The sequence below is a fragment of the Lagopus leucura genome, unplaced genomic scaffold (genome assembly GCF_019238085.1).
Source record: "Lagopus leucura isolate 7727_CA_CO unplaced genomic scaffold, USGS_WTPT01 Super-Scaffold_73, whole genome shotgun sequence".
NCBI lineage: Eukaryota > Metazoa > Chordata > Aves > Galliformes > Phasianidae > Lagopus > Lagopus leucura.
The window spans coordinates 52300114-52319836 of NW_024962252.1; the positions used below are offsets into that span (position 1 = coordinate 52300114).

Below are 19723 nucleotides of genomic sequence, written 5' to 3' on the forward strand. Positions count from 1 at the left end.
TTATTTTCTTGAATGCATAAGATCCAGGCTCAACAGTGTGCTAATCAGCTGCACTGAACTCTAAATGGGATTTAATTAACTATAAAACTACTCGGATTTGATTGGTGAGCTTTTTAGTTTGTTTTAAAATCCAAGCGCATCTTAATCACCTTGCCTGCCCTCCAAACAAAACAATCACAAAAAAGACAAGATGCTCAGAGGGAAAAAAACCAACCCTATAATCACAAAATAACCATAGGCCCTGACATCATCTACTTCCTTTCCAAATAATATTTCTCAGTAATTTCTTACTGATTCTGACTTCAGAAGTTTCTAGCCTTAAAACTGTTCAAAGGCAGGAGTTACCTACAGTGTGCATTCCCCTGTGTAACTCTAGCTGTTAGAAGTATGCCTTTCAAAGCTGGTCCAAAATTAACAAGAGAAGCAGCTCCTTGGCTGCAATTTAGTTTGGGAAAGGAAACAATGCTGAGACTCCTTTAAAGACTGGTCCCTCTGCAATAGAGATTTCATCTCAGATACCACATGGTCTCACTTGGTATGGGTGCTTCTTTGTTTAGCAGAGCAGGATAGGAAAGGCACATGCATAGGAGAGGTTTCTCTTTTCTGTCTTAGACACAACTTATGCATTAGGTCAAATCTACTCATATTCTGCCTTCTAAAATTCTTAATGTTTAACAGAGTTTGTAGGAAAAAGGATGAACACAGCAAGTGTTTTCATGAGTAACCCTGCCATTAACTCTGATCGTTTCTTTTCCCTCTGATTTCTGAAGCATTCATAACATACATACATACATAGCGTTACCAAGCTAAACATATGCCATATATATATTTTTTTACTCACCTACGCAGTTATCGCAAAGGCTGCAATGTGAGGCACGAGGTGGGCGGAAAATCTTGCAAGTAAAACAGTATTTTAGTTTCACTGTCTGTCCATTGATGATCACTTCTTTTGTTCTGGGAGGGGGGCGGTATCCTCCTGAACTGGAGCCATTTGCAATATCTAAACAGGGAAACACAATACATTAGGCTCTGCACATGAGCCATGCTGCACGCACTCAACCATTCTTGGCGGCGACCTACAGTTACAAGTTTGTATCGACTTCATATTCATATACTTGAACTGGCTTCTACCCTTCTCATTCTCCTAGAATAAGTGCTCTTAAAGATATGAAGAAACATAATTACAAATAGCATCCACAACCAACTAATCTGAATTTAAAAAAAAAAAACATGACAAAGCAATGCCCAAAATAAAGTTTCAGATGCTGACAGCTACCTTGAGCCCCAAAATCTTACAATCTCATATCCCTGAGCAGTTTGTTGAGAATACATTACAAACAATGACAGCCAGTAGCACAGTATGGTGAAAACATAAACAAATGTTTTCAACAGAGTTTATTCAGTTCAACCTTGAAATACAAGTTTGATCTAAGGAAGATGTTCATCTCTGAACATGAAAGCAGACTGATCATCAGCTCATTTAAAAAGGGAAAACATTTCAGATGACTATTTCAAAAGCCTCCATCTGGACAAGTCATCTTAGGAAATTCCTTATTTTTTTTTTCTTTTTTTAAAACTCTGTAATAACAAGAAGTTTGTAGAACTTCTACAGCACTTGTCAAGAGAAACTAAGAAAAGCTACCTTTTAAACAGGAAATCACTTAAAATAAAAGAAGCTAACATTTTAGTCTTGAAAGCAGAAATAACAGAGGGTGTAGGCTCAATCTAGTATAAAACCTACATGTTTACTTCAGCAGCACTATCATTAGAGCTTGGCATATAGTACAAGTAAAATCAGTTGTTCTAAGACCTCTTAAAGGCTGTGATATAATGGAGTACATTCACAGATTTTGCTTTTTAGAAATTTTAAATCTAACAGTCACTGTTACTTTTACAAATCTTGAAGTTTGTTTTTTTGCATAAAAATCATTTCCAACAATTGCATTTGGAAAAAGTGGTGGGGTTTGGGCTTCTTGTTTGTTTGATCTATGGACATCAGCAACCATCAGTTGCTAAAGGACTGATAAGATTACATCACTGAAGTTCAATTTCATCCCTCAAATTCTCCCAAACTGAGCTATACTCTAAAAGGTGAACATATACAAGCAGTACCTCTTTGTCAGTTTATCTGCTCTTCTGAAATCACAATCAAATCAGGCCACAGAAGTGACAAAAAATATATATTTTTTATTACTTTCAGATACACAGAACAGGAAAATCAATAGGGAAATGAAACCAATTTTTTTTCCCCCATACATGAATGCAACTGCATTTTGAAGTCAGGGTCACCTTCACAACTATGTTTAAGTTATCTCTATCACTTTAATGCTGGGCAAGCACGGCCGGATGACTCCAAGATCCATGACTGGTGTTTGAGGTCAAATTATTACAAATATCACTCCAGGTGCCATTTTTGTGAAGTCTGCAGGGATATCTGCACAGCCTACAATCTACACATTGTCAGTCTGGGGGAGGTGGGAACCAGAATGCCTCCTACTTAGAAAGGCATTCAAATTAGTGTAATTGTAGACCTGATAGTAAAGGTGCAGTAACAGAATTAGCAAATCCAGTTTAGGAAGTTCTCATGTGCAACCTCCTCACTCACTCCAGAAGCATGCATCAGTAGAAGTATCTATGGAACACCACTGCAAACTTGAGGAGTGAAACAAGTTGGCCTCTGAATCTCCTGGGAAAGGAAGTGGAAGAAGGTGCAATAGATGCAAATGAGAGAATCAAAACATGAGGCTCCTAAGCATCCCATACGGGAAAGAAGTGGTGAGTACTAAAGAAACAGTTGCTCAGAAGCAGCTTGTTAGACCCTGTCAGATGTTTGGTTGTATTGAATTGCAACCAGACCCTGCACTGTTCCTGGAATGCTCAGCCAAGTCCTATGTCCATGGAAGCAGAGGTTACTGTGTGGCTCTCATACCAATCAATAATACTGATTTTGACTTCAAGGCCAGTAGTACTTACCATCATATTTATGACTAAACAAGTGCTGCACATAAGTTACTACTGTATTTATTTACATGCTGAAGCGTGACTACACAATAAAAGTTGCTGAAGATGTGATAGAGACACTATCTTAAGTTTCATATTTATTCATTTTTATGTTTATAGTGGTTAAAAGAAACTTAACTACTTAAACGATGGATTTTGAAGCATTCTAGCAGGTATGAAAATTGACGAGGTCAAAAAGAATGACTTAATTTCTCCAGGTTATACAGAGAACCTATTCTTATGTGCTTTCTTTTTCAGAAGTAAGCTGAAAATACGCTTTTCTGAGGGCGGAGCACAACTGTGCTTATGCTGTTCAACACTTAACAGAGTTACGGCCAATTCCTAGATCCAAACAGGAAAGAGTTTCATACAATTCTGGGGCCAATTCTCATATACACAGTGTTTTTTTCCCCTCTACATTACAAGTTAGTAAGTACTGGGAAACAGTGAAATAACATCTTACTAGCACCGACCCACATAATGCAATACAGTACTGTTAGGGAAGAAAATTTAGGGGAGAAAACAGTACAAAGTTGTGGTTATGAAAATCCTCTATTGCTGATTTGAGTTGCTATCATTGAAAAAGGCAAATATGCTTCAACAGATTATACTTTCAGTGACATAATCACTAGCAGGCTTGTAATACTGTTAGTCTTTATATAAGTTCATAGACCTTACAAAACACAGTGTTATATCCATTTTTGACCTAAGAGTTAAGAAAGACTATTAAGTTCTGAACACAAATGTAGGTCATTAGCCCCAATTAACTCTTCATTCAAACATGTTTATGACTACTAGTTCGTTAATAAACCAATGATTCCCATTTCATATTTATGTTTATGTAATTGTAGCTTTCAACACTGCTTAGAAATGCCAGTGCATTGAATTTAATAACACTAACATTTAAAAGCTTCTCCTCATAGAAAGTTCCAGGTATTGAATATGTACAACCATCAAAAGAAAATGACTTTCAAATCACAACCAAGACCATTTAGAAATTTTTTTTTCCTTAATGAAATATTTATTCATAGAAAATGCACAGCAACTGAAAAAAAAACCACAAAAAACATTATTTCTTAAGCAATAAGAAGTGCCCTGCTTTGTTTTTTTATTTTTACATGCTTTAGCAGAATCTCAAAGGCAACTTTCCTTGCCTCTGGTGCAAAAGGGAGACTACTGGCCATCCTGTTCCATTTACAACACTGTTTTTTCTAAGATTTCCTTCCAAACCAGTGCAGTGAAGTTCAAGTTCACAGGCACAGCCAATCCCAGCTCTCTAACTGAAGAAAATTTATCTCAAAATCCATGGGCAAAAGCTGATGCAAACTAAATGAAATGAAAACTGTCTTGCTGACTTGCAACAGAGTCAGAATTTCATCCACAGTCTTTAACTGAATAATTAAATCCGATCTCAGTCATTTTTTATTAGCTTTTTTTTTTTTTTTTTTTTTTTTTTGGTCCTTCTGGGAGCTATCAAGAGAGTAAAACCAAAAGTGCTGGATTTAATCAAACTTACCTATCTTGAATGTGCTAAACATGCCTTGTACCTGCCTTGTCCTGGTCTCACTAATTTTCGGACTGTAGTTAGCTTCAATTGGACTGCTCATACTTGTGTTCAAATGCAGGCCAATCTTTAAATATATGCAGTTCCTTTAAGGCATAATAAGATTAACCTTTACAGAACTACCCTCCACAGATAAATCTGTTTGACCATTGCTTTTCTACATTTTTCTTTTCCAACCCATTAATGATATAGCAAGGCAAGCTATTTTATAAAATAAGCATAGAATTCTCCCACTAATGGAGTTGCCACCAATCCTTTTCTGGTACTTTGCTGTGACACATTTTACAACTTCTCTATTGCAGCATTAAGTGTTCATGCACTAGACAGGGCTCCAGCATTTTTATTTTAGAAGAAACTAAACAAAAGCCACCAAAGATACAATCCATACCCTTGTAGGACCAAGGTATTTGACTTCAAGAAAACTTGCTTCACATATTTAATGGAGAAACAGCACAATCTTTTTCTAATACAATAACATATTCCACTTTGCTCAAATTATTCCATTCATTATTAATTGGGGGCGATGTTTGTATGAGACAAAGCCTGGAATTTTGTATACATATCACCAGGATCCTTCCACTCAAGCATTTGCCTTTTTGGTCAATTTTCCTACAATACTAGGAACAAACCCCCTCTAGAAGGTCTCTCCATATCATCACTACACAAACTTATCAAGACCATATCATGCAAGGTTTGCCACTGTGATGCAATTTCCACCTTCAAACAATACGATTAGCAAAATTAATAACTATGAGTACTTCCAATGTTTCCTGCTGAGAGAAACAGATAATGCAATGAAAAATCTTCATGTATGACCTATAACATCTGAAGAACAATAACAGAAACCCCATAAGAACATAAGCTTCCTCTAAGAAAAGCATTCTCAGTGTTTAACTACTTAAATTGAAGCTATATACTTAACAATAGGGGGATACAAGAAGAAAAGGGTTTTTTTCATTTTTTTATTATTATTTTTTTTTTTTAAGTGATAAGAACTTAAGTAACATTTCTCTGTTTCCAAACAGTAATTTCAGGGACAAACAATACTGGGAACCTAGCTTGGACAACCAGTAGCAGCTAACTGCATTCCACACATAACTCTTTATCTGAAAGCTGACAAGAAATACTGACCAAGTATTGCTCATACTTTAGAGAAAAGTGTTACTGCCTTGATTTCGGAAAATGTTGCACACTATTTTCTTAAGAGTAGAACTGCATCACCATCCTTAAGTCTAGGGTTTTGTGTGAAATGTAACCTCACTTCCAGACACAGATGTAATTGTCAGTGATTTGTTGAAAGAAAAAAGCATATGGCACAAGAGCTTTCTGAAAGACTTAGCTGGCATACAAAAACATATTTCTACTAGATTTTAAGAATATTGTTTAAAGCATGAAATACCAGGTATGATCATCAATCTCATATCCCACCTTTGGACAGGAAGAAAAGCATACCTAAGTTGCATCTGTGAGCGGTATTTCTTAATACCATTGAACAATTCCATGAAACACCTATGTTGCGCTGGCCACAGAGATTTAACTTCATAGACCCTAATGAAATCTAAAAACGTTTTCCAGTTTTTGAAGACTACCCTCTGCTAAATGAGCTAAAGGAGACAAAAATCATAACTGCAAAGAGGTTTCAAAATTCCAAGTGACAAAGACTAGAAAAATTCAGTGTTGACAATGCAACGTCATTAATACAGGACTAAATAAGCCTGGTTATTTTACTATAAACAGCCTGCAAAACAGTCTTCCAAAAAGTCAGAACTACTGTGGCCAGTACAATGGAAAAGCATCTAAGAACTCAAACGTAGTTAAACTCAGAACATACAGCAGTATTTGAAGCTTCATCAGCTTCAGTAAAAATAAGACATTAAAAAACATTTATAAAAATTATGCATAGACTTTAACTTAGAAGTCCCTAAGCTGTAGGTTAGGGAAAGCAATAAGGGTACAGCAAGGCATTTGTATTCTTTCTGTGCACATCCACTGCTGATCACGGATTAGACATCAGGATAGATGGACTACTGATCTGGTCACATAAGGCTGCTCCTGGTTTTCATGCTCCCTTAGAAAAACAGCCCATCTCAATGTTGGATGTTGCATCCAAGTAAGTTAGAGTGCTTCTTAAAATTGTGCTAATGCTTTCTAAACTTTAAATGTACTGCTGTTACTGTAGGCAGCTAATGTGCTTTACAGTAGTTTTGCTTTCATATTAAATTCACATAGAAGCCTTTTCATTAAATAAAAGAAATCATTATTTTTATAGTGAATTTCTGAAACTATTAAAGTTATCAGCAACACAGGAAACAGTTTAGGATGGGTTAGATGCCAGCCATCTAGACCAGAGGAAACAGAATCCTCAGATTTGGAAGTGACCTTTAAAGGTCATCCAGTCCAATTCCCCTGCAATGAACAAAGACATCACAGCTACATCAGGTTGCCCAGGGTTTTATCCAGTCACACTTTGAAAGTCTCCAGGGATGGGGCATCCACCACTTCTCTGGGCAATCTGTTCCAGTGCCTCACCACCCTCACTGTAAAAGTTCTCCTTACATCTAACCTAAAGCTACCCTCTTTAAGCTTGAAGCCATTTCTTCTGTTCTGTCACCACAGACCTTGGTAAAGAGTCTGTCCCCTTACTTTCTGTAGCTCCCCTTTAGATATTGATAGGCCGCTATCAGACCACCACAGAGCTTTCTCTACTCGAGGCTGAACAGCCCCAGCTCTCTCAGCCTGTCAACGGCGAAGAATGCTTCCCTCACTGCCCTTGAGAATAAAGGAAGGTAATGAATTAAACTTTAATAATCATCTGGGAAACAATTCCAGTCCCATGCCTGAGGGAACTACATAAACAGAAACCAGTAAAAAATATGTGAATAAAGCCCAAAGGAATCAAAAGCTATTGACAACTAGAAGCAAGCACTATAAGGATCCAAATTTAAATCGAATCCTGAAGCAATGGAGAACTCCAGGAATCTTCTGAGTTTGAAAAATGTCTGGAGCAGAAGCCACTGGCTGTTTTATTTGTCTGTAGGTCAGAAAACCCGAAGTCTTGTTTGTACAGCGTCTGAATAGCAAATCCTGAACACGACCACCACCTTCCCATTACTGAAACAGAGGGACACCAACAAGCAAAAGAACTTCTTAGAACAACCCATGGGGACTTGTTTCTGCGTCAAGGCCCCATAACAAGAAGTGTTGTTTCCATTCCATTCCATTGTTGATGTCATTGATAAAGAGCACTGATCCCAAGACAGACCCTTGGGGGACGCCACTCGATACCAGCCTCCACCTGGACATAGAGCCATTGACCACCACCCTCTGTCTGCGGCCTTTCAACCAATTGCTTATCCATCGAGTGGTCCACCCATCAAATCCACATCCCTCCAATTTGGAGATAAGGATGTGGTGGGGGACCATGTCAAAGGCCTTGCTCAAGTCCAGGTAAATGACATCAGTTGCCTTTCCCTTGTCCACCGATGCCATCACTCCATCACAGAAGGCCACCAGATTGGTCAAGCATGACCTTCCTCTGGTGAAGCCATGCTAGCTGTCTCGAATCACACACCCACTCCTCATGTGATCAAGCATGTTATCCAGGATGATCTGTTCCATGATCTTCCCAGGCACAGAGGTGAAACTCACCAGCCTGTAGTTCCCAGGGTCCTCCTTGCTCCCTTTCTTGTAAATGGGAGTGATGTGACCCTTCCTCCAGTCATCCAGGAGAACCTTATCTGTCTAGGTTCTTATTATTCATGGAAAATTTATCTTCTCCTTTTGGATTCTTTTTGCATCTTTATAAGCTTTCTGAAGCTTATATGAGCAGGATTATGAAAATAACACATCTAAGCCATTTTTCATGCCAACTACAAAGCAATCAAAATGCTTCGTCCTTTAAATAGGGACCAGAACATATCCAGATAATATTCATAGCCTGTTTATATTTCTGCCACACTACAGGAATAAATAATTATACTGCACATCATAAAATCTCTAAAGTGACTATTACACCAAAGGCAATTCAAAAATCATAGATACAAATAAGAACTGCATATATGGGTACTGGATATAAACGCTGAAGTATTCATTTGCTGTGATTAAATTGGGGAAATCCCTTAACAAAAGCATATTTAAAACATGGTCTACAAAATGCTCATGCATTTCACAAAGTAGCTGGATATAGTTCTAAAAAATACCTGTCACAGCAAGATAGCTAAATCCTAATAGCTACACTTCAACAACTGGTTTGCAATCTCTTTTTGCAGACCACCACCATTATCTTTATATGCAATTACTGAAAAGGTGCATTTCCATTAAAAAGCTGAGCTGCTTTACATAAAAAGAACAGATTATACAAGGTTTTGCTCTGAAGTTTACCCCCTCTCAACTGCACCATCATTATTATTTCCAATGATAATCAGCTAGTAAATTCCAGCAGCACCTTCATTAATGGATTTTAATTTCAGTTTCCTTTAGGGTCTGAAGAAATTCGAAGAATGACAAATGAAAAAGCACCTACAGAGATGGCAGGTAACATAGGACAGCACCTAAATTCTACTATTCCTTCCAGCTTTTCTTACCCTCCTCTCTGTTCCTCTCAAATGCAGGTGTGAAAGTCTCCCATTCTTCAGGAAGATTTTATTACTTCTGAAACAGCTTAAGAAATTATAGGTAATATTTTTCTATAGTTAAACTGTCAGCCATCAGTGTTAGGTGGTCCAACTTCAAAGGACCAGACCTGACTTTCCGTTCTAAACTGAGGACCGCTTGCTTTTATACAGCACACTCGTTTTTCGGCAGAGGAAGCAATGATATGGTTATTCTTACTTTAATCAGAATTAAAATGGTTTCCCTCATCTAATGCATCACATAAGTTCCTTACAAGGATCTCACATTATAACAGGACTAAATTATTCTCAGTACTTTTCATCAAAGAAGAAAAAAAAACAAAACTGAAGACCAGCAGAAAGAAGTGCCATGACGTGATTGCAGGTGGCTTCTAACCAACCACAAGGTCCTATCTTTAGCCAAGAAATGTATTTAAAGAAATGTAGACATTTGTGGAGAGCCTTCAGATACTCTACCCCACAAGACTTGATCATTCACTTAATCGGGGATTATGGAAAGAAAAATTAATAAAATTGCATTTTTTCTCTGACTCTTTATTGCCTTTACTTTATTAGTTTGGGAAATAATAGCATTTCGACACAATGAAAACACAAAGTTGCTCCTTCCTTTCAAAAACGTTCTACCTTAGAGTCAATACAGTAGTAATTTTCCATTTTGCTGTATAAACACAGACTCCTGCAAATTATTCTAGATTTGTTAATATAACAAATGAAAGAAAAACAGTTGGTCAACAGTTGGTCAACTTCCCTTCTCCTAGTACTGTTTTAAAACATGTTTTGCAAAGTGCAGGCTTCTACTCAGCATCCTCCAGAGTGGAGGGTGAGACCTACTGAGAATCTTTTCTGATGAGGCAATGCAGTGTCCCAGTAAAGTTGCCTTTCTGAAAAGGTAAAAGGCCAACTTCCATGTGTACAACCAATGCATTTGCGTAAGTTAGGAGAAACAGATGAAGACTAAATTCCTTTCTAAACCATCACTTAAAATTCGCTACAATTTCATTTTAAAAATACCTCTGTATCTCAAATTTGATAAAGTTTGAATTTAACTGTAATATACAACTTTTGGTTTTTTTAATTTTGAAATTACCATTCATCTTTTTTTAATTTTTTTTAATTTTTTTAATTTTTTTTTTTTTTTTATTTCAAAAGCAGCACTGTTTCCTTTATGACAGATATATCAGGTATTATGAACATCTACTCTCATTCTTTGGAAACAGCTCAGATGCTATAACTTATCATCAGAAAAGCAGAGACCAGGATGATGACTGGCAAACAAAGGCTACTTGCACTTCACTGCAAGGAGAGAAAAACCAGGACTTCTGGAAAGAATTGTCACTATGAAACAGTCAGGAGAAACTGTTCTGGCAGATTTAAAAAGGTTCTCCAGGGAACATGTTCCTTCTTAAGGAAGGTTATTCAATTAGAAAGACATTATAATTTCAGGTATCTAATAAAAATATTTACCTTCCAATCATAAATTTTTAGTGAAGAATGTCCTCTGCTCTCCAAATATTGCATTACTAACATTGCATTAATAAAACAAAAAAACTATACAGTGGTCACAGAAATTATAGAAGTTACACAGGAAATGCAATTTTAAAATGCCTTTTTTAAAAAACAAAACTCTACATCTTAAAAATTGCAATAGTTTCATTATACAAAGAGGAAGAAACATATATGTTTGAATTCCATCCTCTTTCCAAAAATTCCTACATAGAATAACTTTATTGAGAAAAATCTGATGGGGGAAAGGAGAATGAAGAAGGAAATTATCATTTTCCTCCACATGATCACAAATAGTTCCGAGATGTTTTTTTCATCGCTCTCGATTCTTTCCTTCCCATCTCTGAATCTAATGCCATTATCTGTTGTAGCAACTTGCACGTACTTCTGTGCAGCACATTATGTAGTCATTATTTGATTCTACAGTGATAACAGTACTAAAAGCTGAAAAAAATAAGCTCTGAAGTCAGTCTTCCTCAGATATTTGTTAACATTTCCCAATGTGAATTTGAACTTTATCGTTCATTGTCCACATATCTGGATTCTGCAAAAATTAGGAATTCTTCTATTACACAAAAGAGAACTGGAATCATTGTATCTGAACACAACTCCAGTTTCTCAATAGAAACACATTCCACTACAGTGACAATACAGTTTCACAATGCTTCTTCCATTTCTGATTTTACTTCCTTATGAACATAAAGACCAGGTTGACCAAAGATTTTTTTGAAATAATGCCAAGTGCCATATCCCAATTCATCCATTAGCACTGAGCTACCTGGATCATCTAAAATCTAACAATGCACTTCTGTGTGTCTATGTACAGTATGGTCCTTGGCCAAAGCTAAGTCATGACTGACCAAATGCAACCTTCTTCCCTTGTGGCCATATCAGATGGCTCCAGACTATGCACAATTAGTCCAAGCGTAGAAAAAAAGCAATACAGCTTTTCTTACAGAAATGTGACTGCCAATGTGACTGCTCTGTTGGTACTGAAAGCTATTCCAGATCCATAAAAATCAGTGAACTACATGCATCAGACTTCACAAATGCACAGTAAAAAAAAAAAAAAAAAAAAAAAAAAAAAAAAATCCTTCTTCAAGTTCAACAAACTGAGCTGCTACATGATTACACAGCTCCAAAGATCTCAAATCTATGCAAAGGATACATGGAACAAGTAAAAATAGCTGCTGCACGTAGTATGTAGCAAATGCATTAACTTCGCTTCACTGAAGCATACTAAATGCTGTTTATGCAGACACCTTTGTACTTTATGACTTAGCATACTGTAACAGCTGTGCTCAGAACACTCCAAACCTGGCAAAATAAAATGATCTTGCTGTAGTGACAACCAATAAACCCATCACTATTTTGAAACCCTACTTAAAATAATCCATAACAAAGACAACATGTGCCTTTCCAGAAGGCACTCAACCATCACTCTTATTCCTCCAAGAGCAATTTTCTGAAACTGAGTCTTCAGGATATATTTTTTAAACAATGAACCCATGAGATTCAAACAACCACTAAAATATGGAAGCTATTAAAAACGAATTTGTTACCCTTCCTCTGAGTTCAAGATTCAAAAAGGTCTCAATTTCAAGTCATCAGCTTTTTTGTTTTCCCTTAAGAACGTTCCTTTGTCCAACAGATTTCTATATGTGGAAGGCATAGCTTCAGGATGTCTACATCACATCTGCATTCAAATTTAAGCAAACAAATGTAATGTTGATGTGACATTTTAGTGTTTTGACTAAAACTCTTTATCATTTCCACTCACTGGCATGGTTCAGTGCCATATTCATACCAATGCTTTCTGAGGAAACTAAACCAGAACTCCTGCTCCATATATATACCAAATCAACCCTACTCCATAATATAACCAAACAAATGACTTTGCCCTTCAGTCAGTTTCACTAATGCATTGTCTAGAATATTACCCTAAAGAAGCAGACAAAAACTTTTCTGAAGTTAACCCCTAAAATTCATACATTATAGATGCAGGAGTGTTGGCAACAAAAGCTTTAGCTTTTGCTTTTACAGCATTTTACAGCATTATTTGTCATGGTACAAAATCCTCAGACAACACTGAACACTGTAGCATGCAAACATTAAGGACCATAGAGGTACACATCCTGTGCTTGCATACACCTGTTACATATTTTTTCAATTATATGAGTGAGAATCTCTCTGAAACAACTTCAGAACAAATGAATTCCTAGGGTATCATTTTGAAGTAGTTGTTACTAAACTTGCTTAGTACAAAAATAAGCAAATACTGTTTATGCAGCAGCTCTGCAAATTTATCCCGTGTTTTCTTATCTAGACAGCAAATGCTATTTAGTTCATCTGTAGCTTTAGAAATTCCACAATTAGAACTTGACACTTCAATCACTTGACAAGTGATTAAAAGCTAGCTCACTCTCCTTTACTTGTGCCAGCTCTAAACAGATAAAAAATACATACAATTAGTAACTGAAGTACAGCTTTTCCCAGACTGTATCAAATTGCAACACTGTACATTAATATAGGCTTATCTGATCCTTTCACAACATAATTCATAATCTAATTAAATTCCTTCAAACTGTAAGGATACATTACTTTAAAAGATGTACAACTTAATAACCTTTGCAACATCAGCTTTCTTGTCAAAAACACTTCAAAAATTCTCTTGCACACTACAGTCAGAGTTCTACGATGCCTGCTGAAAAGTATTCACAGTAGTAACTATCACTCTCCAGGACCAGCATTTTGTTTACTGTCTTTTTGAAGAGTTGATCAACCGCCTTTCCACAGGAATCACTCAACTGCAGTGTCAGTGGACACAGCAACTCCAGAACAACTACTGTGGAAAAACAGGAGTAACTTCTCCCAGGAACAGAGCAGCACATCGCCTTCATATAGCACATAAACCCTCGGGAGGAAAGCGAGGAGAAAACAGACCTTCAGTGTTACCTATTTGTCTCTCTAGATCTGCTGCTTCATCTGGTGTTGCACGGGGGAGGACACCAGGATCACTGAAACTAGTACGCAGCAGGGTCCCCATCACGAAAAAGAAAAGTATCCCACCAATTGCAGGTATAGCAGGTGTAATCTTCTCTGATAAATATGGACAGCTGGAAAAGGAAAAAAATATATTCAGCAATCAATCATCAAACAATTCAAATTGTTCTCAAAAACTGTTCATCGTTATAAATGTGTATCAAGAACTCACTTTCTCAAGCAGATAAATTTCTTGGAATATTTATGAAAGCTGAAATTTCTTCTTTACATGTTCATTACACTTCTGAAATTTCTCAATCCGTGTAGTAATATAAAGCTCCAAACACCACAACAGTGATTTCACTAATGTGTAATACGTGCATTTACATAAGAAAATATTTTTCATACAGGATATTTTGAGTTCACATACTTATTCATCTATTGCCCACTTACATGAAGGAAATATGGAGGGGAAGAAATAACCTAAAAGCGTTCTGTAATGAAAACTAAAGCTGTTAAAATGAGGAAATAATTTATGCTAAAGACATCAATCTATAAAGTGAAAATATAGTTCATCAAAAAGAAAGTGCTTAAAAACTTACATCTGTGGCACAATCCTCTAATAGCTTTACTATATATCAATATTATATAATAGAGTAGATGGTATCTCAAAGCCTACTGATTCTCTAAATCCATTTCTTGCAGCTGAATAAACTTACTCACAAAGTGAAGTAATTATAATGATAGTACACTGCTGGTTTTGGGCAGCATTGACAGCCCTTTACCACTGGCTCTATAGAAACCAGATTTACAATATAATTGCAGGCTTTAGGTTTACAATAGTTAGTGATTCGCCTCTATATTTCACATGCAATAAAACCAGAAAGGACACAAACACTTGAATCTAAGCAACACAAAATATAAATACATCTTCATGGCTGTGTAAAAGGTTATATGAATGCTCAGATGTTACACAGCACACTACTGGTGAATCTGAATCATTGTAATAAGCTCTGTGGAGTCATCTCAGAAAACGCAGACTGAAAACTCTCTTCATAGGTCTTCCAGTAGGCAGAGTGGGCAACACACAGATTGCTTCATGTATTTCTGATGCTTGCATGAGAAGTCAAAACATAAGCCTAAAACCAATAAGTTCTAGGCCTTAGGGCTTTGTCTACAGTTTCTAGGTATCAATCAAGTTTAATTAACGTAGTCTTATTTCTGCAGGCTGCCTTAAATGATGATTCAGATGTGCCAGCTTTTACACCATGTGTTATCCTCACTGTTAACTCTGAGGAAGCGATGACAACATCAACTCTACTGCTATCACTTCAGCTGACAGGATGGGGATGGAATAGACCAGCTACAGCATACCAAGCATTGATCACCCGGCACAACGCTGTTCAACGCACTTGGTTATTTCATTGAACACAGTGCATTTAATGGAGGCAGCAAGTCAAAATGCATTACAAAGCACATCACGTCACCCCTGTGATGGATCATCCTTTTAACCTACATGAATGTACTACTATAGGCACAACACTTTACAAAAAAATTAACAAGCCTACCGGCTCTGAAGAAAAAAAAATAAGAGGGTGGAGCCATTTCACAGACAGAAAAAGAGTTTAAATGATTGGATATACTTCAAAATGCACACTTTTCAGAAACCCATTTTCAAGAGCTAGATCCCTGAAATGAGATCTAAAGGAAGCAGCAATACAGCTGGTATCTGTAGGTCTCATTTCCTTAATGTCAGAGAAGCCAGTCAAAAGGAACAACCAAACAGAAGCTTTCACAGTACACAAACACTGTACTGCTCAATTTATTTCTTGTCACAAAGGATCACTGAAATAAAAACTACTGTAATATGCTCAGACAAGAGTACAAATATGCTCTTGCAGCATATCTTTAAAAAGATTAGAGGGACCTCATACGTTAATGAAAACTAAATATAGCAGTGTTATTATTCCTCTATTGCACTATTCACAACACATACCAAAGGAACTGCAACTGTGCTGAAGTCTGTTGACCAAACAACAAGAGCTGTAAGTATATGAAAGGCACCAGGAAGTAATCATGGGGTAGCACAGTAGGTACAATACAATTTAGATACTGACCTAAGAACAGCAGTATATTCCGCCTAAGCAACTTACATTTAAACATCTCAGTGACATACAAAGAACAGAAACCGAAAAGCTATCACAACAGTAGAGTGCTTTGTTTCACCCATTACATCATACAGAATTGGTGAAGGAGACAATTCCTAGAACCAATTCCTATGCTGAAATACTGTAAAAGCCCTGCACTGCTGTAAAGGGATGACTTTACTACAACAGGTGATGTCTATGTCTTGCTAAAACTACAATCCATCAGCAATGACAAAACACTCCCAAAGCTCTGTGCACTTTTCACCAAGTGGTAAGATAACCTGCTTCCCTTAAGTGTGTTTTCAGAGTGTGAACGCCCTGAATTTTACAAACTTGACTTGGAATCACTTCAGCCGATTATGTCTATAAAAAAGACAAAAGATGTGACCTTTGGCAATAATAATCATCTGCGAATAAGTGCACAGACAGATGGTGAGAGGCAATGTGCAGGATAACTAGGGGATCGGATGTAGCCAGCATGGGTTCACAAAATTCAGGTCCTGCTTGACCAAATTGATCTCCTTCTTTGACCAGGTGACCTGCCTTGTGGATGAGGGGGAGTCTGCGGCTATGGCCTACCTAGACTACAGTAAGGTTCCTGACTGTCTCACACAGCATTCTCCTGAAGAAGTTAGCAGCCCAGTGTTTGGACATGTGTACTCTTCACTGGGTGAAAAAAAAAAGCTAGCAACACAGCCAGATGCAGAGAATGGTGGTGAATGGAGTTAAATCCAGCTGGAGACCAGTCATGAGTGATATTCCCCCCAAGGGCCAGTATTGGGGCTCATTCTGTTTAATATCTTTAATGATGATCTGGACAAGGGGATTGAGTGCACCCTCAGTAAGTTTAGAGATGATACCAAGTTGGGAGGGAGTGCTTCTCTGCCTAATTGTAGGGAGGCCCTACAGAAGGCCAATGGCATCCTGGCTTGTATCAGAAATAGTAATGCCAGCAGTAGCAGAAAAGTGATCGTCCCTCAGTCTCCAGCTCTGTTGAGGTCACTCTTCAAGAACTGTGCTCAGCTGTGAGCTCCTCACTATAAGAAAGGTACACAACAACATGTCCAGAGAAGGACAACAAAGCTGTGAAGGGTCTGGAGTCTGTCTTGCAGGGAGAGGATAAGGGAACTGGGATTGCTCAGTCTGGAGAAGAAAAGGCTCAGGGGAAACCTTATTGCTCTCTGCAACTGCCTGAAAGCAGGCTGTAGTGAAAGAAACAAAGACAGGATAAGGGGGAATGGCCTCAAGTTGTGACAGGGAAGGTTCGGATTGGAGGTTAGGAAAAATTTCTTCACAGAGTGTTGCGAGGCATTGGCACAGCCTGCCCAGGGAGCTGTTCAAGAAATGCATGGATGTAGCACTGAAGGACACAGTTAGGGGACAGGTTGATGGTTGGACTAGATGACCTTAGAAATGTTCTCCAACTTTAATGATTCTATAATAGATTACTCTGGAAACACAAGTTCACGAACAGCACCATCACTCACAGAGCCACATGGAGCTCCATAGTTGTTACACGCACATCTGCATAGCAAGTAGCAACCAACTTTTTTACATCATAGATTCATACAATGGTTTGGGTTGGAAGGGGCCTTTAAGATCATACAGTTCCAAACTTCCCTGCTATAGGCAGGGACATCTCCCTCCAAACCACAGTGCTCAGAAGCCCCAGCCTGGCCTTGAATGTTGCCAGGGAAGGGAGCATCCACAACCTCGCTGGGCAACCTGTTCCAGTATCTCACCACCCTCACAGTAAGGAATTTCTTCCTAATATCTAGTCTAAATATACTCTCTACCTGTTTAAAAGCATTTCCCCTTGTCCTGTTGCATACATACCCTTACAAAAATCCCTCCCCAGCTTTCCTGTAGGTTCCCTTCATATACTGGAAGGCCTTATAAGATCTCTTTCAAGCCTTCTCTTCTCCAGGCTGAAGAACCCCAGCTCTCAGCCTGTCCTCATAGGGGAGGTGCTTCAGCTTTCTGTCACACCTTTGTGGCCCTCGCCTGGACCCGCTCCAACAACACCATGTCCTTCTTGCATTGGGGGTTCCAGAACTGGACACAATACTGCAGGTAGGGTCACATGAGAGCAGAGTAGAGTGGCAGAATCCCCTCCCTCGACCTGCTGGTCACACATTTCGTCATCTCTTTGTCCTTAATACATGTGAACTTTATATCTTAGACATCACTTTCTCTCTTAGACGCAGGAAAATAACTGGCCTTAACAGTATCTGTAGTGATAGCACAAAACAAGTACTTAGGCTAAGTCAGAAAATACATTTTTAGGACATATTATGTGACAAAAGATCCCACTAGAAATCCCATTGTGTAAATAGCTTCCTTAGAGAACAATGTTTGGTTTGCATACCAGTAATATAACTTAAACTTTCAATTTATTTAATAAGGTTTTTAATTAAGGCTTTAAACAAATCAGCTCTGGGTTTTGCCTGGCATCTCAGACCCTTTTTCGAAGCATCATGTGAAAGTTTGTGCAAGCGTAGGAGGGAAATAAAATCTGCTGGAAGACTCGTCTGTCACAGCTAGATAAAAATAAAAACATACTGGCATTTAAGGGATAATTATCATGCCTATGACTGAAGGATACAGAAGAGCAACAAAAGCAATTTTCATCAGCCAGCAGCTCTCTTAACTGGATAACCACACTGCCTGTGGCTACCAAGATGAGCAGATAAATACCTGTAACAGTATTGAAGTGAGTGTACACTGAAAATCCTATCATCTTCAAGCTCTTTAACTAGAAAAGGGAAAAACAAAAGAGGCCTACTCCTGGTCTGTACTGGAAACAAAGACTTTCCTGAATAGTTCACAGGTAGTCATCATTACTCACTGGTGGGATTTATATCTAAGAAATGAGAGGTCTTGCACACCATTTGCTAAGCTGGCAGGTCAATAAAAATAGAGGTATTACACAAAAGATATAGCTATCACAATTACACTAATTAAAAAATAAAAGAAATCCATAGCTCAACTGGTGAGACCAGCAATGCTATATGTCAAGTTTTTCACTGACACCAAACTCTATGGAGCCAATATTAAAAAAAAAAAATACGCACTCCAGGAACAGCATAATGTAGTAAGTATAGTAGAACCAGCAGTGCACCATGAAAACAAATTACTAACTGACCATTTTTATGCATAAATTGAAATTGTTTCAGCGAGTGTTGCCTATTTAGTTAATTGTTATTGTGTGGGTGCTGTCCAATACTAAGAGAAAAAAATTTGCACTGAGTTCCGTTTGATATGTTACAAGCTGAGATCATGCTGTTTTCTTTAAATCAACCCAAAACGTTTTCTTGTCCTTCCACTTTTATTCATAGCTTCTCTCAACTTCACCTCCCTTTCACATCCACAGCATCACTGCTCAAAGCCACCTGGTCCTAAACTTCTGACTGGATGCCAACACAAATTTCTGTCACCTTCTTTTGTGAGACAAGTTAGTTTACTAAGATGTAAGAAAACTATACCATCTTGTTGAAATCTGTCTCTGATAAATCACATATGCTCCTGGAAGGGTCTCACATGCATGGGCTGTTAGCATCAGGCAGGTGAAAAATACACCAGGAAAGGGAAGCTGCAATAGAGAGAAGAAACTTCAATCTCAGTAGTCAGTGAGGTTTTCATTCAGACTGCTGCCTCTTTCAAAATATTCATCTCTTTCAATTTACAGATGGCAACAGAACACATAGTTAGATCAAAAAAGCACATCCAGGCTCTGGATTAGGAGAACAAAAATGACTTATAATCTAATTTTCTAATGACAAGTTCAAAGTAGCTGAAGATGTGCATGCAGACCATGACACAGACAGCAGAAGATTTGAGGATGGGCAAAATATGAGGGTACAGAAAGAACCTTGAAGGCTGTCCCCTGACAAAGA

At 37.8% G+C, this 19723-nt stretch overlaps 1 protein-coding gene across 7 annotated transcripts in view; it reads right to left on the reverse strand.

Moving 5' to 3' along the window:
- ZDHHC14 (zinc finger DHHC-type palmitoyltransferase 14) overlaps positions 1-19723 on the reverse strand; it is a 108395-nt gene that overhangs the window by 37213 nt on the left and 51459 nt on the right. For 5 of the 7 annotated variants that reach the window (XM_042878481.1, XM_042878514.1, XM_042878497.1 and 2 more), the window contains 2 exons: positions 13642-13814; positions 842-1000 (listed from right to left, as the gene is read on the reverse strand). In XM_042878481.1, the coding sequence (XP_042734415.1) occupies positions 842-1000; positions 13642-13814 (332 nt within the window). The remainder of the gene's footprint in view (positions 1-841; positions 1001-13641; positions 13815-19723) is intronic. The other 2 variants (XM_042878506.1, XM_042878489.1) reach the window with 1 other exon arrangement.